The sequence below is a fragment of the Erpetoichthys calabaricus genome, chromosome 4 (assembly GCF_900747795.2).
Source record: "Erpetoichthys calabaricus chromosome 4, fErpCal1.3, whole genome shotgun sequence".
In the NCBI taxonomy this organism is placed as follows: domain Eukaryota; kingdom Metazoa; phylum Chordata; class Cladistia; order Polypteriformes; family Polypteridae; genus Erpetoichthys; species Erpetoichthys calabaricus.
This window is the reverse complement of record NC_041397.2, coordinates 244,133,911-244,158,030: the sequence shown is the minus strand read 5'-3', so window position 1 is coordinate 244,158,030 and position 24,120 is coordinate 244,133,911. Positions and strand designations below refer to the sequence as shown.

At 38.4% G+C, this 24,120-nt stretch overlaps 1 protein-coding gene across 3 annotated transcripts in view; it reads right to left on the bottom strand.

Moving 5' to 3' along the window:
* Positions 1-24,120, bottom strand: part of u2af1 (U2 small nuclear RNA auxiliary factor 1) — a 71,199-nt gene that overhangs the window by 36,547 nt on the left and 10,532 nt on the right. For all 3 annotated transcript variants that reach the window (XM_051926762.1, XM_028800524.2, XM_051926763.1), the window contains one exon: positions 15,905-15,992. In XM_051926762.1, coding sequence (XP_051782722.1) covers positions 15,905-15,992 — 88 coding nt within the window. Of the gene's footprint in view, positions 1-15,904; positions 15,993-24,120 lie in introns of those variants that run through there.

Genomic DNA, 24,120 nt, shown 5'->3' with positions numbered 1-24,120 from the left:
TCTACACAGATTACTGTAGAAACGGAACACATGAAATGCGTGTGTTCCAAATAACGATCTATTATTTCCACTCTAAAACTCCACTTCAATCCCAGATAATCAAACAAGGCATGAGCTGGGAGAAGTTCGTGCATGTTCTAAGTCGGTGGGGGGATGGAATAGTCGGCTGTTTGCAGCTTGTCTTTATCTGCACATTTAGAAGACAAAAGACGATGGCGGAGAAATGCGAACGGATTTAAGAAGCGATTTAAGGTGGGACGGATCTACGAGTTTTTTCGTAGGCTCTGGTAAATCTAGTGTTAAAGACCTTTTAAAATGTAATTACTCTGAAGGCTTTGTTTGTCTAGCCGCAATATATATGCAACACTTTACATTCGAAACATAATATATTTTTTGTAAGTCAGGTTGAGAAGAACTCTAAGACGAGGACCCAACATGTCAAAGACTAAATCCCTCAGCATGAAAAGAAAATGCAGGCACATTAAACCGAGTGCTATGACCTCAGTTCAAGAAACTATATACAGTTTACCTTATACTGATTTTTACTTAAAGGAATGCAGTCCCCAACACTTATTTATTTATTTAAATATATACTAAAATCGCTAATGGTAGACCTAAACACATTATGGGCGGAGTGGTGGCTCTGAGGCTAGGGATCTGCACTGGCAATCGGAAGGTTGCCGGTTCGAATCCCGTAAATGCCAATAGGGACTCTGCTCTGTTGGGTCCTTAAGCAAGTCCCTTAACCTGCAATTGCTGAGCGCTTTGAGTAGTGAGAAAAGCGCTATATAAATGCAAAAAATTTTTTTGTCATTTTTTTTATGAAGAGTCATGGGTACTCTGTCCAAGACTGCCGTATCCAAAATGTGGGGCTCAGCACCTGTTAACAAGAGTTGGGTTTCAACATTATCTTACGGATAGGACATTCTCAAACCCACAAAATTCCTATTCATGGTACCTTTTGAGGAGAGGTATGGAGGTTAACAGGGATGGCCTATCCAGTGGGAGGGCTTCAAAGCAGAATATATATAAGTTACCAGCCTCTCTTACCAAATCTCCAACACAAGTTAAATCAAAATTATTTCTGCAACATAAATCCAAAAATGCAACATGATTTTTGAATTGATGGCCCAGAGATACTCAATGCAATAAGAAGTAAGGCCTACATAGATTTGCCACTTAATTGGGACAGCTCTGTAGAAGTCTGTTTCAACTACTTTGGAATAGCATGTCTGGGAAAGGACTCTCCAAGATGATCGATGCGCTGTTTAGGATTATTGAACCATAAGCAAATTAATGCATTTTGTATTTGCTGTGAAGTGGATAGCTGCAATGTGTTACTGCGGACAGCCTTTTCCATCTTATCCCAAAGATGAACACCAGGTTTGATAATTACATAGCAGGCTGCTGAAATAGGGGAAACTCACTGTCATGTTCCCATTAAGTGACAAAATGTGCCTTTTAAGATGGTGCTTAAAAGTGTCTGAGTTTGAATAAACAATAGCCATGAAGCGAAGAATTTAGTTGGCAACAATAATTTTCTGATATAGCTAGCTGGCCATTCAGACATTCTTCAGTGGCCATAGTGTGTGCCCGTGAAACACCCCAAATAATCCTACTGTGTAAATAGACTCTCCACAAGCCCCAAAAATGAAAAACATATGCAAAAAGTACAAATAATCCCACACTAATAAAATTCAAAAGGTTGCATAAAAAAAAACCAAGAAAAACCCACCACCACACTAGTCCAACGTCAACAAAAACTTCATTTTAAAACACAACTCTGATGGTGATGTTTTACATTTCATGCATTCTTTTAAACCACCCATTTAATGATAGGGAGCCAGCAAGACAAGGCCAATGATGAAATTATTGGCCTTTGCGAAAAATCACTCCTGGACAGTACAACAATGCAACAAATGCAGAAACGCACACAATTATACCAATATTTTGTGCTACAATAAACTGCTATGTTTTAAAGACACCCGATTCCTAGAACACCTCAAATAAGCTTCTAAACTCATCCTGTACACCTACGGGTTTCTATTCAACTTAAATATACAAGCATACGCAAATCAAACTTTAAAAACAGGTGGTCAGTTTTTCCAGGTTTAATTTTCCAGAATTAAACTAAATACCACTAGTCTTTCAAAGATTTATAAATATTGTGAAAGTTACTAGTACTTCGTTAACTATAACAGTGTTGGAAATTGGTCATTTAACTTGCAGATTAACAAACACGGAACATTAGGTAAAACCAATAATGTTAACAAATGTTCACATCAGTAGCTACAGTATCAACATGCTGTCTGTGCTTGTATTGTGTAGTCACTCTGGCTAATGAATCAAAAATTGTAACATACCATTTCCCCCAAAAAGACATCAATCTAACCCAAGAGTATGGATAGTCCTTGTTTAGCTACCCCAGCAACCACCAGTAAGTAAAAGGAAAACAAAAACTGCTTTGCTGCATTGTTTAAATTCAACACTTAAAAATAAGTACTTCTTTAACTATAGACAGCAGCACATCTGATATCACAATCCACAACAACACTACAGTTGCTATAAAACGCCTGTGGACAAAGTATGCCAGGAAAAAACAATCTAGCTTTAGTGATCACCAGAAAATCTGGAAAAATAACCAATATATGCACAAATTTTAGTAGTTCAGCCTTCACATTAACAGAGCAAACTTAATTGACAAAAAGTTTGGTTTCAAAATTGAAGTACAAATACAAAATTTGAGGGAAACAAAGGCTTTATGTTTTAAATCACCAAGAGTTAAGTGAATCAATGTCATTTGAAAGAAACCGAATATTTAAGCCCAAAAAATACAGAACGATGTAAATGGAGATGACAGAATTTTAAATGTTGATTAGCACACGCAAGTATTTCACTGTACTCCATACACGTTACAATGACTCTGCTCACAAACTTGAAAACTTAAGCCAAGCTAAAAAAAACTAACTTTAAATGAAACTACTGCATTTCACATTTACATCTGCTTTACATTAGACGACAGATTAATATAATAAAATAAAATGTCACAAATTGCTTATTGAGGGAAGAAGGTGACAATTTCAGCAAATCAAAAATTTCATTTGTACTGCTGTTCTGCCAAGTCTGAATTCTGTAAAAAGAAAAACAATCCAAATGAGCAGTAATCAAAGAAAAATTTGAAACAAGTAAAATTCTTTATATTTAAATTTTAAAAAAGTGTCTGTGATAGCACAGAGGATGAAAATTAAAATTATTCCAATGAAAGGTAAAACAAACGTGCAAACCTAAACAGATGTTTTGAAAGATACCGAGCATGGAATCAGTGCTGTGTGCCCTTTGCAAGTATCTAACTAAATTAACAGTGACAAATTAAAACTGTAAAGTAAATCAAAATTTAACATACATCAATGGATTCAAACAGTTCTTAGATAAACATTTAACAATGTTTGTTGGCAGATGCAACTATGGTGCTCCAAAACGGAATATATTAAGAGCAACAATTCAGATTAACTTTTTTTCTTCAGTGCTAAAAACTAATTACTGCTATTCTGCTCTTTTCCACATGCTTATTGTAACCTTTACAAATCCTGGAGAGAACAACAAAAATACCCATGAACTACTGGAGAGGGGCAAAAATGGCCCTAAAATCAAGAATACATTTTTGAAAGGTTTACTGTTGATCCCTTCATAGTATAACTTTGATTATATAAATTCTTAAGTACTCCTATTGCCGTTACATGAAAATCTGACAGGTTCAGAATTATTGATCTTTCCTGGTTCAGATATCCATTTATGTTGTATTCTAAGTCACTATAGCCAATATAAATCTTTAAGGTGTCCTCTTCCCTTTTACATAAAAACAAATGCAAGTGTTTGATGTACACATCTGCAAACACAATATACACAGAAACTGGAAAAAGCTTTACTAGCAAGATGGAAACAAGCAATGGGATTGTGGAAAAAGCTGCATCAGTTTTATGTACATAGTTTGGATTTTAAAAGCTTAGTCAGAAGCTGAAAATGATGTATGTCAGGTGAGGATTTTATCCAGAGACAGTAAAAATAATTAAGAGAACAGGTTCCCAGAATTTTGTACCTGTAAAGCTGGTGGCATATTACAAGATTTCTGGTCAGAAGGGATGTCAAACAAAGATTGCAGTTGCACAACTAGGAATTGCTGGGGGTGACAAAATTCCATGATTCCATATACACTTTTCAACCCACCCTGAAAAAGAACATGCTGCGGACAACAGTGGCTATATGAAACGCTTTCCAATTATGGCGAATTAAGCCATAACCTCAGTATTTTTATTTTCCTTTTGCAATTCTGTGATGGTATGAGAAAAACAAGACCGACTCACAAGCCCGTCTACTGTCTCAAAACATATGACTTCTTTACCCCCACAGCTGAACTCTATACATTGTGCCTGCCCAACCCTATAAGATTATGCAAATTAAGTCTGACTAGAGGGGGGAAAAACCCACATATATCACTGGTAAAAGTCATGTTGTGCGACATATCAAGATAAAATTGACAAAAAGTATGGCAGATCAGAATAAGGGCGCAAAAAAAAAAAAAAAAAGTTAAGGTTGGTGAACTGCCATATACAGCTTTTAAATTTATCACTAAGATTTTGGGTTGTATGCATTGCGATGTCAAAATACCTATTTACTGACAAAATCAATTCTGAAATGGTATAATGCTCATTTTTTGTAGTATCAATTCTGTTTTTATCAGAAGAGTTTTCCCTACTTGCTCATTCTTTTGAGTTTAGACGCAGACCTTATAACCCCCAACGGGGTTGCAGCCCCACCTACTCTCATTGACTGCGCACTTTCATAACTTAGTTTTTCATAGAAACCTGGGGCCTCATTTGTAAAACGTGTGTATACTGTAAAACTTACCACGCAAACATCAGAATTTATAAAATAAAACTTGAGAATAACGTGTATATTTAAGAATAATTTTGACTCAACTGCACGCAACATGTCATTTCCCAGCTTCTCTGAAAAGACCCTTGATTAAGAAGGGAAATGCACGTTTAATAATTCATATCACTGGGCTTGTAATAATAGGCATTGACGCGACAAACACAAACTCAAAAGCAATGAAAATGACACATTGTATTTTAAAAATGGATGCTTGAAGGCAGCATTCAAGGCACTTTCACATGCATATTTACAAGGGAACAAGGCAAGGGTAAACTGCGTAGAAATGTGCTTACAGGTTTACACATTTTCAGTTTTTTTTTTTTTGGTTTTCCACACACTGGTCACATAATTTCTTCTCCTGTTTAAAATGACCGGTATCGGTATTTCAGAACTGAAATGGACATTAAATGAGTTGACTGCACAGTGCACAATCTCTGGAGCAGTGTTTGGTGGGGGCGGTGTGTAACACATTAAAAGTGATATACTGTACATTACATAATTGAATTACTTTTTTTAAAGTAACCAGTAACTTAATACAAAACTTTTTTGTTGAAGTAAAAATCCCTGCATTATCATTACCCAAGCAGCAAGGCAAGAAGCACATATTCTGGTATGTCACTCCTTTGTAGGGATCAATTGTACAACCAAGTTGGGAAAAAAAAAAAAAAAAATGCTGTGTGTAATCTGTTAAAAGAAAACTACAAATAAAATTGTCAGTTTAGTTGTAATCCTGCCATTTGCTATAGATATGTTGAAATAGTGTAACTGGGTGACACAGTGGTCAGTGCTCATAATGTGAATCATTAGTGGCTCAGGCCAGTAGGGAATGTAAAAAAAGGGGGAGATGCGGTTTACTTCACCGCACAAGAAAGAGACACACTGATAAAATGTAGATTTCATTCTAGTTTTCCGATTCACCAAATATAACTCTTTTGCGCATTTTAATGATGTTCAAACATGTGGGAAATCGGAGAACTTCAGAAATCAAACTTCTGCCTTAACCGGGTTACTTATCTTATACTGGTTGTGTGTGCACATGTAAAACACACCAACTGCTGAAAATATTTAGCAGTGAAAACTTCACCCTTCAAAGAAAACTGTCCCATAGAATTCACTGACCCTTCTGGACCTTAGTGCGCCTGGGATGAATCAATTGTTTACCATTTCTTTGCGCTTGCATAACTTAGCTAATACAGTAATCCCTCCTCCATCGCGGGGGTTGCGTTCCAGAGCTACCCGCGAAATAAGAAAATCCGCAAAGTAGAAACCATATGTTTATATGGTTATTTTTATATTGTCATGCTTGGGTCACAGATTTGCGCAGAAACACAGGAGGTTGTAGAGAGACAGGAACATTATTCAAACACTGCAAAACAAACATTTGTCTCTTTTTCAAAAGTTTAAACTGTGCTCCATGACAAGACAGAGATGACAGTTCTGTCTCACAATTAAAAGAATGCAAACATATCTTCCTCTTCAAAGGAGTGTGCGTCAGGAGCACAGACTGTCAGAAAGAGAGAGGAAAGCAAACAAATCAATAGGGCTGTTTGGCTTTTAAGTATGCGAAGCACCGCCGGTACAAAGCTGTTGAAGGCGGCAGCTCACACCCCCTCCGTCAGGAGCAGGGAGAGAGAGAGAGAGAGACAGAGAAAAACAAACTGGCAAAAATCAATACGTGCCCTTCGAGTTTTTAAGTATGCGAAGCACTGTGCAGCATGTCGCTTCACGAAGCAGCTGCACAGAAGGTAGCAACGTGAAGATAATCTTTCAGCATTTTTAGACGAGCGTCCGTATTGTCTAGGTGTGCGAACAGCCCCCCTGCTCACACCCCCTACGTCAGGATCAGAGAAAGTCAGCGCAAGAGAGAGAGAAAAGTAAGTTGGGTAGCTTCTCAGCCATCTGCCAATAGCGTCCCTTGTATGAAATCAACTGGGCAAACCAACTGAGGAAGCATGTACCAGAAATTAAAAGACCCATTGTCCGCGAACCAGCAAAAAATCCGCGATATATATTTAAATATGCTTACATATAAAATCCGCGATAGAGTGAAGCCGTGAAAGGCGAAGCGTGATATAGCGAGGGATCACTGTAATGCATGCATGTGTGGCTCCTTCCTCTGTTTGCTACTGGAGTCTGCATTCTTATCTTAAAGGTGTTTTACATGTTTATTTTAGCGAGGCATTCTTTCATTAAGAGTGAACAGTATACTTTAATAAAAGCTTGTCTAAAAATTCCAATTTCCGGAGAGCAATGAATTTTTTCTTCTAGACTGGCATGCACTCTGTGTACTTTTAGCTATAAATTAAATTTTATTCTGTAAGTTGTTATTTTATAACAATATCTAATAGAAATTTTAATATGATGCAAGTGTCGTTAACCAGTGACCAGAATTTGTTTGGCACCCAAGAACTCTGTCCAAAGATATTTAAAATATTCATTAAAAGAAATGTACTCCACAAGAAAAACATTGTTTTCTATAATGAGAAAATGTAAAAAACTACTGTTAATGTTTACTGAAGACTGCACTGCTGGATTTTGTCATTTTATCAACTACTGAACGTGCATAAATTTCAGCAGCTTTGGAACAAGCGCACTTTCAACCTAGCATCCATCAAAAAAGTAGATCAAAAATAGAATATGTGTGGACAAAAACACAAACATACTGCACAGCTTGCCAACCTCCCCCAACAGTACCAGTCTTGAGGGTGATTTCCTGAAGGACTACTTAAAAACTCACTTTATAGCTGCACTGGGCCACATGTTTTGGGCATGCACCAAATTAACACAATTTTGGTCAAAAATCTTTGAATGTCTATCAAACAGCCTTGGTGTCTCAATCACTACTAACCCATTAACAGCTGTGCTTGGTATACAAACAAATTGATTGCAATTGTCATGTATGGGATAATCTTTTCTTTGCTGCATTTTTTTTTTAAATATAAAAACACAATTGCTTGTTGTTGGCTCTCCTCTATTTCACTTGGGTGGGGGTTGATTTTAAAGTTTGACTTATTTGTATGCAATATTAACTTTTTCTTGTTAGTATGTCGGGATTGTATGGAATGTTAATTTCATTAAATAAATATCCACAAAAAACCCCCCAAAAAAAACACACACACCTCAACACCAACAGACCATGCATCACATGGGTTAACTGTTTTGATGATCATTTATGAAATGATTAATTTAGCTACCTAATAGACTGACTAATGTTAGCGAAATTGTTATATTAGCATGACTGACAATCACGAAGATGTATTTGTCTTTATGAACTGCAATGAATATACAGTATCACTGTGTGCAGATGGAACAAAGCTGAACCCATGTTCCTTATTCCTATATAGTTTATACCAAACATTCCCATACTGAAGTATGAATAGACTTTAAACTGGTTTTCTTTGCGTGTTCCGGATCTACAACAATCTGGCTAAATATAGGAATTCAGGAAACGCAAGGCAAGAAATGTTGAACACATAGCTAAAACAGAAACTTTTTTCACATTATAGTAGTAATGACAAAATTTTGACATGAACTGTATAACGTGTGAAGACTGAAGTCGAAAGATCAAATAAACACTTTCACAAAAGATACACGTATAACAAAACAAGTGCGCTTTTATTCAGAAATATAACTGAAGGGAAAAAAAAAAAATCTGGTTAGGGTACGATGCCGACATGACTGCTTGGCTGGTGCAGGGGTAAGAACTGCTGTCTCATAATCAAGAGATTGTGGGTTCAATTCCGGGTCTTTCCTGGCCAAGTGAATTGATTGGACATAGTTCAGAAAGACACACACCTGTGTACTGTACATCAGGTCCGACAATACACTGCATTTCAGGAGGGAAAAAAAAAAAAAAAAAAGCACCATGAAATCCAAGAAACTATGATAAAACAGTGGTGAGGCACAGATCAGGGTAAGGGTATGAAACCATTTCTAAAACTAAGTGTTCCCAGGAACACTGTGGCCTTAATTGTGAGACAGAACAAATTTGGAACTGCCCGAACTTGTCGAGTTTGCTGAACAGGGTAAACTGGCAAGAAGGGCCTTGATCATGTAGGTGAACAAGAATCCCTTGGTCATACAAGCAGAGCTTCAGAAGTCCACTGCTGAGAGGGGAGAAACTGTCAGAAGGACTATCGTTTCAGCAGTACGCCATCGGACATTTATGGCAGAGTGGCTAACTCTCACTTGGCGTTTACCAAATGGCATTCAAAGGACTGAGTAAGAGGAAAATATTCTCTGGTCTGCTGAAACACAAACTGCACTCTTTGGGGAGAACTCCAAGCACTATGTCTGGCAAAGATGAGACACTGATCATCACTTGCCTAATATGCCTACAGTGAAGCATGCTGGCAGTGGTTCTAAGTGGCAGGGAGACTGGTCAGAACTGAGGGAAGAATGACTGCAGTCAAACACAGATGCCCTTGAAGAAAACCAGTTTCACAGGGCACATTATCTCGGACTTGGTTGATTGTCCAGCTTTCAGGACAATGACCTGAAAAACACAGCCAAGACAACGCTGGAGTGGCTTCTTGTCAAAGTCCCATAAAGACAATCAGAGACTTGCTAACACCCAGACTTAAATTCCATAGAACATTGAGAGACCTGAAAATGGCAGTCCACAAACTCTTCCCAAGGATTCTAAAGAAGCTTGAGAGTATCTGTCAGAAATAATGGGATAAACTGTACAAATCAAAGTGTGCAATGCTTTTAGACACTTATCCAAGAGGACTTGAAGCTGCAATTGCTACCAAAGGCACTTCTAAAAAGTACTGAATTAAGGGTTTGAATACCCATATGAATAAGATTTCAGTTTTTGATTTTTAATTAAGCTTGTAAACCTTTCTGAAATTACTGGATACTGGAGCAACTACATTAAGTGTGTCAACTCGTGAAAATAAATTATGTTTTCTAGCTCCATTCAGTCAAGGATACACTGCAGTGAGACGCACGATAACTGACCAAATTGGATGGTGCAGTATATTACACAACAGATAAACCAGAAGTGGTTCTGGTACTGAGAAGGTAACATTTAACATCTGAAGCAGCGATGAGCACAACTGCAGAATGTACTGCCCATGTCATCTATACTTGCTGTGCAATACTCTAGGGAAAAAACAGCTGTGGATGACTTATTTTGATGAATAATAATCTAGGCTTGACTGTGGGAGAAGTCAATAGTAGCTTACTTTAAAAGAAACAAATCCACAAAACTACCTTAACATTAAAGAAAAAAGCCCAATATGCTCAATTCAAAATAATGACACTTCTTCAGAAATTGAAAGAAAATACAGGCACTTGAGGTTTTTGAAACACTTATTGATTTTAACTGGTTCAAATGACAACTGCACGAGTAGGATAGGAGAAAATGATAAATGGATACTGTCCTGTTAGATTTAATAAGCACTTACAAAAGCTTGAGAGATTATCGTTAATTAAATGGGGAGGTAGGGCAAGACAAATAACTCCCAACTCCTTTAAGCAAGTTGTTAACAAGTTCTAAAGATTACAATATATAACGGGCACCAAGTCATAAATTCTGGAGAAGCAGAACACAGTGGTAGTGCTGCTGCTTTGTAGTAAGGAGACTGTGGAAGATTGTGGGTTCACATCCCGGTTCCTCCCTGTGTGGATAGCGCTTTGAGTACTGAGAAAAGCGCTATATAAATGTAATGAATTATTATTATTATTATTATACAATGCTTGTTTAACAATAAGCAAAAGTGGCATTTCCCTGTAAGATTTGTTGCTAAGTACCAAAGCAACAGCTCTGGTAAACTTTACATATTATGCTCATATGATTATCTTAAGATTTAATACATAGTTTTTCTTTTTTGCCAGAGAACAAATCATAATATAAAGCCAATGTACTTTCATCAACCACTATCATACTACCGTGTTTCCCTGAAAATAAGACCTACTCCGAAAATAAATCCTAGCATGATTTTCACACTGCTCTGTAATTCAAGCCGTACCACAAAAATAAGCCCTTGTCAAGATGGTCAGCTGAAAAGTAAGGCGCCTAAGGACAGGTTTATACTTCCTGCGATGCAACGCATGTGCCTAAAACATCCATCAAATTCCGAGGACACCTTGCCACAATATCTCTGAAAAGGATGTTTAATGATTACATCCATCAATTCAGGGATGCTCCCATTCCAGCAGCATCGGCGCAAGACAAACAAAATCCCTGGACGGGGCATCAGCTCATTGCAAGGTGAATACAAGCACACACATACACCAACGTCCTTGTAGCTTCACCAAATGCCCAACCCTTCATGTCTTTGGATGGAAAACTGAGCACACTGTGGAAACCAACCAGGAAAACATGCATACTCCAGGCAGGGATCACAAGGGACGTGACTCCCTGCGAGATAGCAGCGCTACAATTCTGCCACCCCCGTATGTGTAACTATTAACAGTATTCATTATTTAAACAAAGTTAATGATTTATCTGTAAAATGGAATATACATATATTTTAATGCATTTCATCATGAAAGGAATATCAAGTAAAAATCTAAGAATTCTAAATGTGCAGGGTGCTGGAATATTACAAATTTAATGTGTACTTTGTGGCGATTTATTGCTACTTGCCGCTGCTATCAGGTCAGGAGGCAGCCCCAGCAATTAACAAATGGGTTGGTTTTAAGAGGATGTTTACGACAGTCTACTTTAATGATAAAGTAAACTACGAGGTTAAAGTGGACATTCTGGGTTTAAAGCCGCAATTTCCACTTTAATCACAAAATAGACATTTTCATTATGTCCTTATTTATTTTTCTCTGTGGCTCAAATACACTGCTGTACATTTAAATGGTAATATGAAGGTGCCAAAAAAAAAAAAAAAGTCACAGAAGATGGTATGTGAGACTTAAAATATATCGTGTCATTACTTTAGGGAATATGCGACGCTAGAATATAAAAGCAACATAAATACATTTGTATGGCAGCATTTTGCTTCACCACATCGAACCATTCATTAAAACATCGAAGCACGCACATCGTCCTGGAGGATCCTAAAAGCGTCTGGAGAAGCAAGAAATTCAGGCTGGAATTCAGGGTTTGAATGTGGAGAGTATGAGAATGTTCCAGAAGATATTTGGATAAATGTATATTGTTGTACATGAATAAATAAGACATCCCCTGAAAATAAGCCCTAGTGCATCTTTTGGACCAAAAATATATATAAGATCCGGTCTTATTTTCGGGGAAACATGGTATAGGTTTGCAGTCTGCTGCCACACAGCCAGTTTTACAAATGTCTACTCTGATACTTGGACTCATTCTTAACCAACAGGTGTAGGTGTACGGTCATATGCGGTTATGGATAGAGTTAAGGGTTTCTATGATAAGGCGAAACACATCGACATTTTGCCTATACTGACTGGACTATAAAGTATCGGGTGGGCGGGCCTGGAATTGTGACCCAATTATCAGACTACTGACCATTCCTAATTTTCCAGCTGAGCCAATGAAGGCAAACTATAGACTGTAAAAGTGCTAATCTTCACTATAATGTTCTGAAACGTAGAATAAAAAAAATAAAAAAAAAAAAAAAAAATTGTGCCAAGTGTGTTTTTAGGGAAGCAAGAACAGAAGACAGACCCCAGATTAAAAACAAATTAATCATAGTAAAATCTTATTAATTGCATCTTAAATAAAACCTATCTTGAGCCTAAGCACAATCACTATTAAAAGCCAGAAACTTTAAAGGGCACATAACACTATCTCCTGCTACATCCAGGGGTGTAATGGAGTGAAAAATTACCAGTGCAACCCCTTACAAAAGCTTTTTTTTTTTTTTTTTTAATATTTGTACAAGAAAGTTAGGTATTTGCTAACAGAAATATTTATAAAGAGCATGTTTTCTGTGCTATGATTAACAACTGTAAATACTTCATTCTTTACAGCATCAGTGTTGAAATGCTTTTATTCCAGCTTAAATCTTGCATCAATTTTTCAAAATTTGATCAACTGGGAACCCACCTTATTCTATTGCACATAAAGGTAAAGTGGCTATAAAGAAATTGGGGGAAAAAAGTATCTTCCGAAATAAAGATATTTTTACAGCTGGAGTAAAAACCTGCTGAAGCCAAAAACAATCATGAAAATAAAATTCACACCTAAAAAACAAAACGAACATCCACATATGATTAAAACATTTAAAAAAAAAAAGTGTTCAAGATGCACTCATAATGATAATGGTACAAACATGCATGCAAATTTGAGTTAAAGAGAATGTTAATATGTTCTGTAAAATAAGGCATACATTTTTGCCAATATTTCCATTAGTGTGGACTTTCAGTGCAAGTTCAAACTTGCATACAAAATTGCTAAATAAGCCCTGTTCTAGGCGATATTCAAAACTAGGATCCATAAGCAATGTTTTACAGAGATGGGGAAGAAACTGCCACTGCCATTGGGGGCCATTCAACAGGCAGCCACCCGATGCACACTACAATGATACACTCCGCCGCCCCGTTCACTCTCAATGGCCTTTGTTCAACCACAACCGGGTCACCGCTTGCAGCATTACCAGCCACCCACCGAGAATGAACTGGAGCAGCCGAGTGTGATGGGTGGGCAGTGAAACGCCCCCCACTGCTCCATCACCCTGTGTCCAGTCAGGAGCAGTAGCTGCGGTGGTGTAGAGAGCGGGCAGCGAACTGCCCCATCAAGCCTCTGTCCTGCACACAAGCGATAGCTGTGGCCCCGGTGACTATGGACCACGGGTCACCGCTTGCCGCTGGGAGCCGCCCGAGGGACACTACACTGTGCGAGCAGCGAAATCGCCTCCCTCCAGCCTCTGTCCAGGCACCGCTTGCAGCACCCCCAGGACGAAGATGACAGAGCGGCAGTTACTGAGGAGCATGCATCGCAGCTGTGGCCCTGTTCGTAAGTCGTAGGTTGGATGTTCGTTATCTGGGGACTACCTGTACTTCCTTATAAAGCATTGAAGGCTTTGTTTACATCTTTTACAACAATGTGTTTTGGAGGCTTTGAAGTGACAAGGTTAGTTAGCTATTGTTTAGTTACGCAAATGCAGAATTCTAAATCATCAAAATAATTACATTAATCAACATAGTAAACAGTGATATCACTATAACAGATTAAAAAAAGTAACAGGCTGTAGTATTCATGTAGAAAGGAGTTTAAAGCACAGGTGTGCCACCAAGGTTGTGGGAGAGAAGGTTCAATACCAACAATGCACTGGGAGAGAGAGATTCCTACATGCGTAGAGTGATTCAGACTGGTAGGAGACCTGTATATTCTCCATTCCACTAGGGGTGGCACAAGCTTGAGTTGAGTGGGCCACTTCTGCAACACAGAAATAGGAATTCCCACAGAGGGTGTTTCAGGAGTGCACTGACACCAGTGACAGACATTGGACATCCCCATAATTTTAGCAGGATGCCCAAGTAGCAATTTCAGAGCTTGGGCCACTATTATACCCATAAAGGGGTTTAAAGGCTTATCTGCATTACCTAGTACCTAAGCACAGTCGCAAGTTACGCTATGTGAAATGTTAACAGAAACACAAGTGTGTAGGTACGATGTGTATGATACATTACAAAATTGGTAAATAAGTGACAATGGGGGTTTTTTTCAAAGGAGAGCAGGCCACAGGCTGCATTAGGTAAAGCTACATTTCTTATGTAAAGTCACTTTTTCTTGGGTCATTTGCAAATGGAATAGCTTGAATGGTATAGAAATTTAAGTTAGAACTTAAAATAGCTACACAAAGAGACAAACCATAATCCCTTACCTCCTCCCAGTAAAGAGTGGATAGAAATTTGTAAAGCATGCACTTTCATGCCCATGATTAAAATGAATGCATCTTAGTGTTACTCTTAATTTTCTACTTAAACAGCCTGAAAGTAAAACTTTTTAAAAGTCTTAACAGTTAAAAACATATGCATAAAGCTAAGAGGGGAAAAAAAAACCCACCCAAAACATAGGATTCCTCATATGATTTTTTTAAAAAAAAAAAACACTTGAAAAGGAGCACCGTTTACATACAATCTATTAAAACCACTTCACGTGCAGATTAACTGCTATACTTGTGACACGGATTAGAAAAGCTTTCAGTATTGCCCCATGTTTAGGTTTTAGAAATATCAAGGGTACTGGTTTCTAAGCTTTCTCTTAAGATTGGTCTTGGGTCTTTTTTCAAGTATGACTCCAACTGCACCATTAAAAAAAATGAACAAGAAACCATGGCCTTGGGTGATAACAGCTGCCACATATTAGGAAATTAAGTGAAAAGAACATCCAGACTTATTTAGAAATGCTTAAGTCTTTGTGACAGCAGTATGGGTATACAATATTCCAATAGATATTCAGTCTCAATATATGAACCAACACACTGGTTGTATTCACAGTTTAAAACTAGATGCATTTTGACAAGTTTTAAGGCTTTTGTTTCCTATTTAATCTGATGTCTCATATACTGAAATATTGAGTAACAAGGATTTTTTTTTTTATTATTTAAAAATAATGCATGCCAGACTGATCAAAAAACAACTTCAAATGTTATAAAACTTACTTTACTGAACCTTATATGCAAGTTAACATTACACCTATGTACGCATTTTCTATGGTCTACATAATATTTAACACTGACACTTCATGTGTGATTTTCTACTGCATACCTTTTAAACTCTTGTAAGATCAGATGAAATAGGTTTTTTGTTCTTATCAAGGCAAACAGTTCCCTGAATAAAAAAAACAGATACCACATCACCCCACTACCACCAGACATTGAAGTTTGGGACTTACTGAAAGTAATTTATAGCAGCTGTCAACAGCTAAGCTGCATAAGAAATTTAGATGAAAATGACAATAGTGTGAAAGTGGAAAAGAAAAAAAAAAAGTGCTCCTTTTCTGGTTTTCTTTTACTTCAAGGATACAATTCACCAATTCACAAAGTATATATAAGTTCCGATATCAAATTTTGAAGTGTAAACTTACCTGACTGAATGTTGGTTTATTATGCAATCTGGAACATCTATCTCCATGGCGACAAGCTCCAATTTTGAAGTAGAATGAACAGTTGACCCTGTCAAGAGGTGAAAAATTTAAAACTGCACTAAATTAGAGAGTTAACATAATATACTCCCTCACTCACAATCATGACATTTCCAGGCAGAAGTCAACCAGGAACCAATCCATACATAAAACAAAACAAAAGCTAATAACTACAAATTAGACTTTTGTAATTAAGGACTGCTTAACATCAATACTGCAAATTTAAGTGCTTTAAAGTGATTATGAAATTTCACCAAGATAGCATTCAAATTGCAAGGAACCATCAATACTGAAAGTAGTCAGGGCTCTAAACTGAACAAATTTTTTTTGAGTCCAAAATAGGCAAATCAGTGATTTTACAGTAACATTCAATTTGAAATGACTACAGTGTATACAGTAACGCCAACATATGCAGTTCCAATTATTTGTGAGGTGGCCATGAACAATTAAGTTGAAACACTTTTAGAGCTTGACGAAAGGTAGCAGAAACAGACAACGTAATCCAAAAATATATAAAAAAAATACTAAAAACGGGTTGTGTCAAATCATATTACCATTATTTCATATTTATTAGTGTTAAGTGCATGCTATGGATAATATTAATTTTTTTTTTTTTTTTTTTTTTTTTTTTTTATAGACAAAAATTGTCCAGTGAGCTGTTGATTGTATGTAGTAAGGAACTGAACCTCCTTGAGCAGAGCTGTAGATTACTGGCCTCTCATTGGTTTCGCTGCACAGAATCGACATTGTAAACACTGCTCCAAGGGTCTCATTTATAGTTTTTGCATGGATTCAATTGTGAAAATATGCACATGGCAAAAAAGGATTTGTAAAACCTGGGGTATGCATTTTTCTATGCAATTTACCTTGGAAGTATGTGAATGCACCTTGAACACTGCTCTGAAACATTCATATGGAGCCAGATAATCAACCTCACACACATGCAAACATGATGAACTTCCCTGTCTGGTAGAGCAGCCTACCAGCGGACACAAAGACCCTGCCACCAGTATTCTGGCTGTGCTTCGCAAATGGCATGCAAAATAATGGGTGGCATTATAGTGCCTCTCCTCAGCATTCAAGGGATCGGAGAAACGCATAAAGCAAAAGCATCTGAGCAGGTAGCCACTATCACCTGGCATATGCAATTACGTGATTGCTGTTACAATGAATAGTCTTGTCCGTATGAAACATTGTGGATTCAGTCAATTACGTTACCAACAAGCCAGGCACTACATATAGTACCATTACATCTGCCAAAGCTCAAAAGGTCTTATTCATAGGTACTTTTAATTCCCCCCCAAACGTTTTACCAACATGGGTAAAAAAAAAAAAAAGTGTTCAGAAAACAACACTCCTCAGTTACATCAGAAAAGAGACGCCACAAACTAATGAAGGTGCAGCGTCAACTCCTGATGTGGCAATTTCAGACAAAGACATTGTAGAGGCTGGTTCATCAGGGGAAATCTCTTCAGCAAACACTGCCAATTGATAAATCTAAGCACCGCTTATCCTGCATAAAACAAACAATGGTTTAAAGATTTTGATTGGCTAATGGTATGTGGTGGTCATTGTACATGAAATAAACAAACACCCCCTAAGGGGGAAGTTACCTTACGTAAACGTGCCATGCAAAAGAATTCAAAAAGAAAGCTTGCTGGACCATGAAAAAAGTAAAACGAACATTTGAGTCTTCTGCTGACCTTTTAGGAAAGCGTGTACTAGAGCAAACTGGAAATCTGTCAAATTGAAAGATCTGTATCTGTGTTAACTTAGAGAGATGCCTTTGTGGGAGCTTTAAGATCCACATATTGGTTGGTAAAAAATGAGTTGCCACATACAACATTGTTTGAAAAGCTGTTGGAACACTGTAAAGAAATGAGATGTTCCTTTTTAACAACATCTCAATGTTGGTAAAAATGCACATTACACCTCTGAAAGAATAGAGCAAGAGCTGCTGGAGGTCTTAGCATCAGAAATAAAGTAACATATTGAAAAATATACACGCCGAGATTTTTTTCAGTATTCTGTGTGATGAAACCACAGACATCTCAGTTGTAAAACGATTATTTACATTAAATATGTTTGCCAGGTCACTAAAGAGGTCAGAATTAGCTTTGTATCAACCCGCAATATGGCAAAGCGGAGACTATAACCAACACACGGAGTGAGACTATGGATACTCTAGGCTTGAAAACTGCTAATCTGGTTGGACTAGGGTCAGATGGAGTTGCTGTTATGATTGGGAAACAAAGGTGTGGCAAAACTGCTTAAAAGATAAAACATCTAGACTCTTGGTCAACTGCCATTGAGTAAACCACCAATTGGCCCTTGCAAGTGCTGTACCTTATTTAACCCCTTAACCGCCCTCTGCCGGATATATCCGGCACCGTTGTTTTATTGCTAACGCCATACTGCCGGAATTATCCGGCACATTTGCCTGTGGTTATATGAATGCCTGGCAAGTAGTATAACTGACGGTTTGGCGTGGGTATTATTACTACGTTGTATTTCGACAAGTCTGTGGTTGTTTTGGCCGGTCATGTGACGTGATTCGCATGTAACAGCTGTGAATATGGCGAAACGTAAACTGACTTCAGTGAGGCTTTGCAGGCGATTTTGGACAGTTCTGATCATGATTGTAGCAGTTCTGAAGAAGATTTTAGCGACAGTGATGAGCAGCAACGTGCGCTGCATGATACTATGAATGAAGACGCATCGGATGACGGCACTGAGTGGGTGTATCCCCAGCATCTCAGCTGGGCTGCTGCCCGTGGTGAACTACCTTTTCTGCATTCATTTGAGGGAACGTGTGGCTTTATTGTTGATGTAAACAATTACACTGCTGAGCAGTTTTATGAGCTGTTTGTGTCACCTGATTTGATCAGACATTTTGTTCATCAGACAAATCTGTATGCAGCACAGTTTATTGAGAAAAATCCCAATTTACCTCCACATTCCCGTGTTCGTGCTTGGTTTGACACTGATGAAAACGAAATGAAAAAATTCATTGGGATTTTGATGTTGATGGGAATAATCAGAAAACCAGATATTGAGATGTACTGGTCTACAGATCCTATGTATGCAACACCTATTTTTGCAGCTGTCATGACACGTAACCGATTCTCTTTGCTGCTGAAATTCTTTCATTTGAATGACAACAGAAATGAGCCAGATAAGAAAGATCCAAACCGCGACCACTTGTTCAAGCTACGTCCTTTGATTGATCATTTATTTGAAGCATTTCAGTTGCCCTACATGCCAGGACCGTCAGTTGCAGTTGATGAAAGTTTATTGTCGTGGAAGGGCCGCTTACAGTTTCGACAGTATCTACCATTGAAAAGGGCACGGTTTGGTATCAAGATGTTTTGCTTAGCTGAGAATTCAGGTTACATTTACGGATTTCGTGTATACACTGGCAAAGAGGATCCTATGAGTAGTATTTCAGCAGTGTTGCCAGATGAATGTAAGGACTTTGGACTTTCAGAAAAACGCTGTCATGTCTGCTCAAAGAAGGGTCAGCGTAGAGACGTCAAGACCTTCTGCTCAAAGTGTCCCAGCAATCCAGGACTTTGTGCAGTTCCCTGCTTTGGCCTGTGGCACAGCAAACTCAAATACTGGGAATGAAACTATGATTGACTGAACTACTTTTGACTTTTGAATTACTTTTGACTGTTCCGTTTTTTTAGTTGACAATAAATCCAGAAGCCTGAGAAAAGGTACATTTTGTGCTTTATTATGTGTTTGCCCATTTCTAGAACTTGCACAACATTTAGTGGTCAATACTGCTTGAATAAATGTAAAAAAAATGTAAAAAAGTAAAAAAACGAAAATTGTTCAGATTTCGCCTGCCGTGGGGAATATTTAGGGAGTTGACGGTTAAAGGGTTAACAAAACTGAACGACATCTTAAGACAGCTGTTCCGTTTCTTCCAAAATTCTTCAGCTAGGATGGCTGGTTTAACGGAAATACAAAATATTCGGAACGTTCCCCTGATAAATCTGAACATGGCCAGTGACACTAGATGGCCGTCTCATGACTCTGCAGTACGGTCACTACAACAATCTATGATGAGTGTCATAGCTTTGCTGGAAAATGGTGTAAAAAAGGTGCTATATATGTGCCCGACCCGACACAGATTGGACACTGAGGCAACGTATAAAATAAACTATTTTCTTCACCTGTGGGGCACGCCTTCCCCGTAAACCCCACAGGCACAACACAGTGCCAAGCACAATACACCAATACAAAAGCGCTCTTTCTGTGCTCCACCACTTCTCCCAGGAAACCTTGTCCTTTTTATTGTGCACCCAAGTGCTCCAGCTGCTTGACTGCCGACATCCGGCTGCACTTCTGGGTGTGGCGAAACCAGTGCCCAAAAGGGTCCAGCCGCTCCTGCTGCAGCACCCCCTGGCGGCACCTGCGGAACCCAACAGAGCTGCAAAACACTCCAACCCCCATGAAGCCCTGGGGGAGTCCGAGGCACCGCTGCAACCCAGGGAGGCTGCCATCTAGCGTCCAGGGGGAGATACTGTGTTTCCCATGCTTGTTCCCCTGGAACATATGCTGCAGGGGTGTCCCGGCCGGGCATGGGCTCTGGCCATCCGTGACAGAGGCCACTGAACAAAATTACATCACAGCTGAAGGATTAAGCAGATGTATTAAAACGTACAATTGTTTCCTCTCTGATGATGCTTTCAGACATATCTTTGTTGTCCAACTTATCTAAAGCTTGGCAAAGGCAATCTTACCGAAATTGAGCTAATTGTGCTCGCCACAAAATTGTCCATCATGGAGTTGATAGACACTCCTGGGAGATATTTTCAAAGCCTTCATCGTTGTCTGGGAGAAGGGTCAGATCTCTGCATTGTTTATACACAGAGTGATGTAATGTCATTCAAAATAATGATAAATACCTAGAGACAGTTGTCAAGCACCTAGATGCAAGATTCCCTGACATACCAATTACTTCCAGCTTTTCAAAAGTTTTCAAAGCAGAAATTCACGATTCAAGCGAATCTGCCGAAATTCTTTTTGATCATTACTCCAAAAATGGTAGCCCTCCAATTTTAAAATATGAAAGTAGCAGGCAAGAATGGACAGTTGCGTCAAAAATGATCAGAAGTCAATCATACAAAGACTTCAGTCCAAAACAGATTTTACTAAAAATGACAACAACAGAGCTCAGAGTCATTTTCAAATTTAGCCAAACTAGCTCATATTGGGCTAGTGATCCCAGTGAGCACAGCTGAATGTGAAAGGGGGTTTTCTGCCCTTAAAAAGGATCAAGACATGTTTGAGAAATCGCATGAATCAAAGCACGCTAAATAATCTCATGCTGATCTCTTTGGAGGGCCCAGATCCTAGGGACTTTGATTATGGGAAAGCTGCAGACAACTAGGCCTCCAGGAAGAAAAGTAGAATAAATATTTCACTGAAGACACCTGCATATGCAAGTTGCCTTTGAAGAATACCTTTTTATTTTTTCTTCATTAGGTTTCCCATATCCCCCCCCCCCCCCCATTGTTTTAACATTTCTTCCCAACAGCGACAATACTTGTGCCTCTTGGTTTATGTCATAAAAATTGTTATTTAAAATTTGTTAGGTTTGCAGGATCCTGAATTGGATACTTCTTAAATTTAACAAAAATATTCTGGCACAAGTGTCAAACCTTAAAAAAAGGAAGTCGTATTGAGCACTGGAAAATAATTAATAAAAATAGTGCACATTTAAATTTTCCCGTCCCGCCTGGCTACTTTTTCTTGCCACCCGGCAGGAAAAAATTTCTGGGGAGAACACTGTAAACCTATACCCTTCTACCCAGCACCCAGATTTGAGCCACAAGTTAAGCTTTCTAATCTCCTCAATCTTACCTGGACTGGCGGGTGGCACAGGCAGAACTTCAGAGAAGACTACCTTGGCACCTAACTCTTTGAATTTGGATCACAGAACTCAGACTAACCTTATGTAGTTATGATTTGCTGGGATAATATCTTATTTGCCTTCTCCCAGTGTTCATAGTAAATGCCAAGATAGTATTTTTTATAGGAGACTCACTTATTAAGCAAGAACCAATTTCGGTGGCAAAGAGAGGTCTGGCCAATTTTTTCACTCAAGCTATACAAAGAAAACCAGGGGTGTGGGAATCTTAATACATAGAACTGTTCCATTTGTAGTGTCCAACGCAATATCCGATTCTGAAGGGCGATATTTCATGGTGATGGGCAACTTATCTAATACTAAAATGATAATTAATATCTATGCACCTAAATTGGAAGCTCTATAATCCACCATGTATTCGCATCGATCCTTAATGTGAACACTCACAAAATTATAATGGCTGGAGACTGCGTGTTTTAAATCTAGACCCGGACAGATCCCATACATCGTTACTCGAGAATTGATTACTTCCTCATACAATTTTTTACCCACTATCATATCTTGTAAATACAACACTTTATTTCTGAATTATGCCCCTCTGATCATGGAGATTAGATTACTGCATCCTACACTCATCTTGTAGCCAGCATCTTAACCCCCTTGTCATTAGCTGATGAGAACTGTACAGAATTCATATTCAAGCAAATTATTTTCTTGAGATAAATGCATCCTTGGAGGTATCAGTAGGTATACACTGAAGGCATTTTTAAGAGGGCAGACTTCTTCACATCTTTCTCACAAAAACAAGCTGGAAACCAAGAAGGCATCCGAGTTAATCAGCAGAATTACCAGAATAGATCTAGAATATGCAAGGTCTCCAAATGAGGAACTTTACAGGAAGAGACAGGTTTTGCAATCAAAATTTAACCTCTTGACTACTGAAGAAACAGAACAGCTTACCTTTAAATTGTGACATTATTAGGAACACATCAAAATCTTAAACATGATTTTTTGCACCTTTCAAGCTTGAGATAAAGTGTGGACTTAAAATGATGTAATTTGGAGTTCTAGGTAAGTCGTACCAAACAAACCTTTAAAAAGAGAACTTTCAAAGAACTAGCATTTCATTTGTGGCTAGGTGGGAAAACTGTCATGGGTTTCAGCGTTTGGTTTATACAGAATAATAAAGACTATTATGGACTGGCTGATTTACCTTACCATGTATACATACTACCCTTACATTTTCAATCAATTAACTGAAGAAAAAGAAAATGCTATTTCAAGTCAATACTAAAAATGCAACATTCAAAATTTCACCATTACCACATGAATGGATTAAATAAAGATAATTATGGATATTTTCATTTACACAGACTCTAAATTTGTTTTTATAACAGCACAATTTTTAAATCAGGTTTGTCAGAAAATTACTGTCAGGATTATGACATTTGCTGTTGTAAGACATCAGCATATGGAGTACCCATTTGCCAGATAATAAAAAGTACCGTATATCTTCTAGTAGTGGCTGGCTCTAATTGACGCCTGTTTCCAATAAACGCCGGGTTTGAAAAGATGTCGCGACAAATAGACGCCGGTCTCCTTTAAGCGCCGATCTCCAATGACCCATTGCCTTTTCTGTACGCTAATCCTCTTTTCGTACCACATGGGCTACGGTAAGTACCTTCTCGTGTCAAAAATGTTTTGTCGTCGGATGCTATCGAGGAAGGGAGAAAGTCAAAACGAAGTTTCTTTGTGTATATTTTGCCCTTTCGTCTCCACATCAATCATAACCCCACAGGGAGGGCAGAAGTGGGTGGAAGGGTCAGGAAGAACATGAAAATGCCATCTTCGACACGTTAATCCTCTCCTTTGACCAGGGAAGAAGGGGCTGTATTGTGGCATGACAGACCGACCATGATCACTTGAAACACTCTGCGCCCTCTTCCTCTGTGACCTGTTAACCTTTACCTCCACTGACACTTGTCTTCGGAAGGGTCGTGCAGGTGTCTGTTCGTGTGGTCCCGTGTTTGTAGTGTGAGCGATGGGAAGGAAACAGTCATTTGATTTACCATTCAAACTCTGTGCGGTAACATACGCAAAAGAACATTCAGGCGAAGAAGCTGCACGACATTATGGGGTGGATCCAAAACGTATCCGAGAATGGCGCAAGCATTTGACTGATATTGAGAAAATGGCAGCAGAAAAAGGTGCCAGAAGTAAACGATTGCCTGGTGGAGGAGCTAAGAAAGTGAGCGAAGAATTAGATGAACTGGTGTTA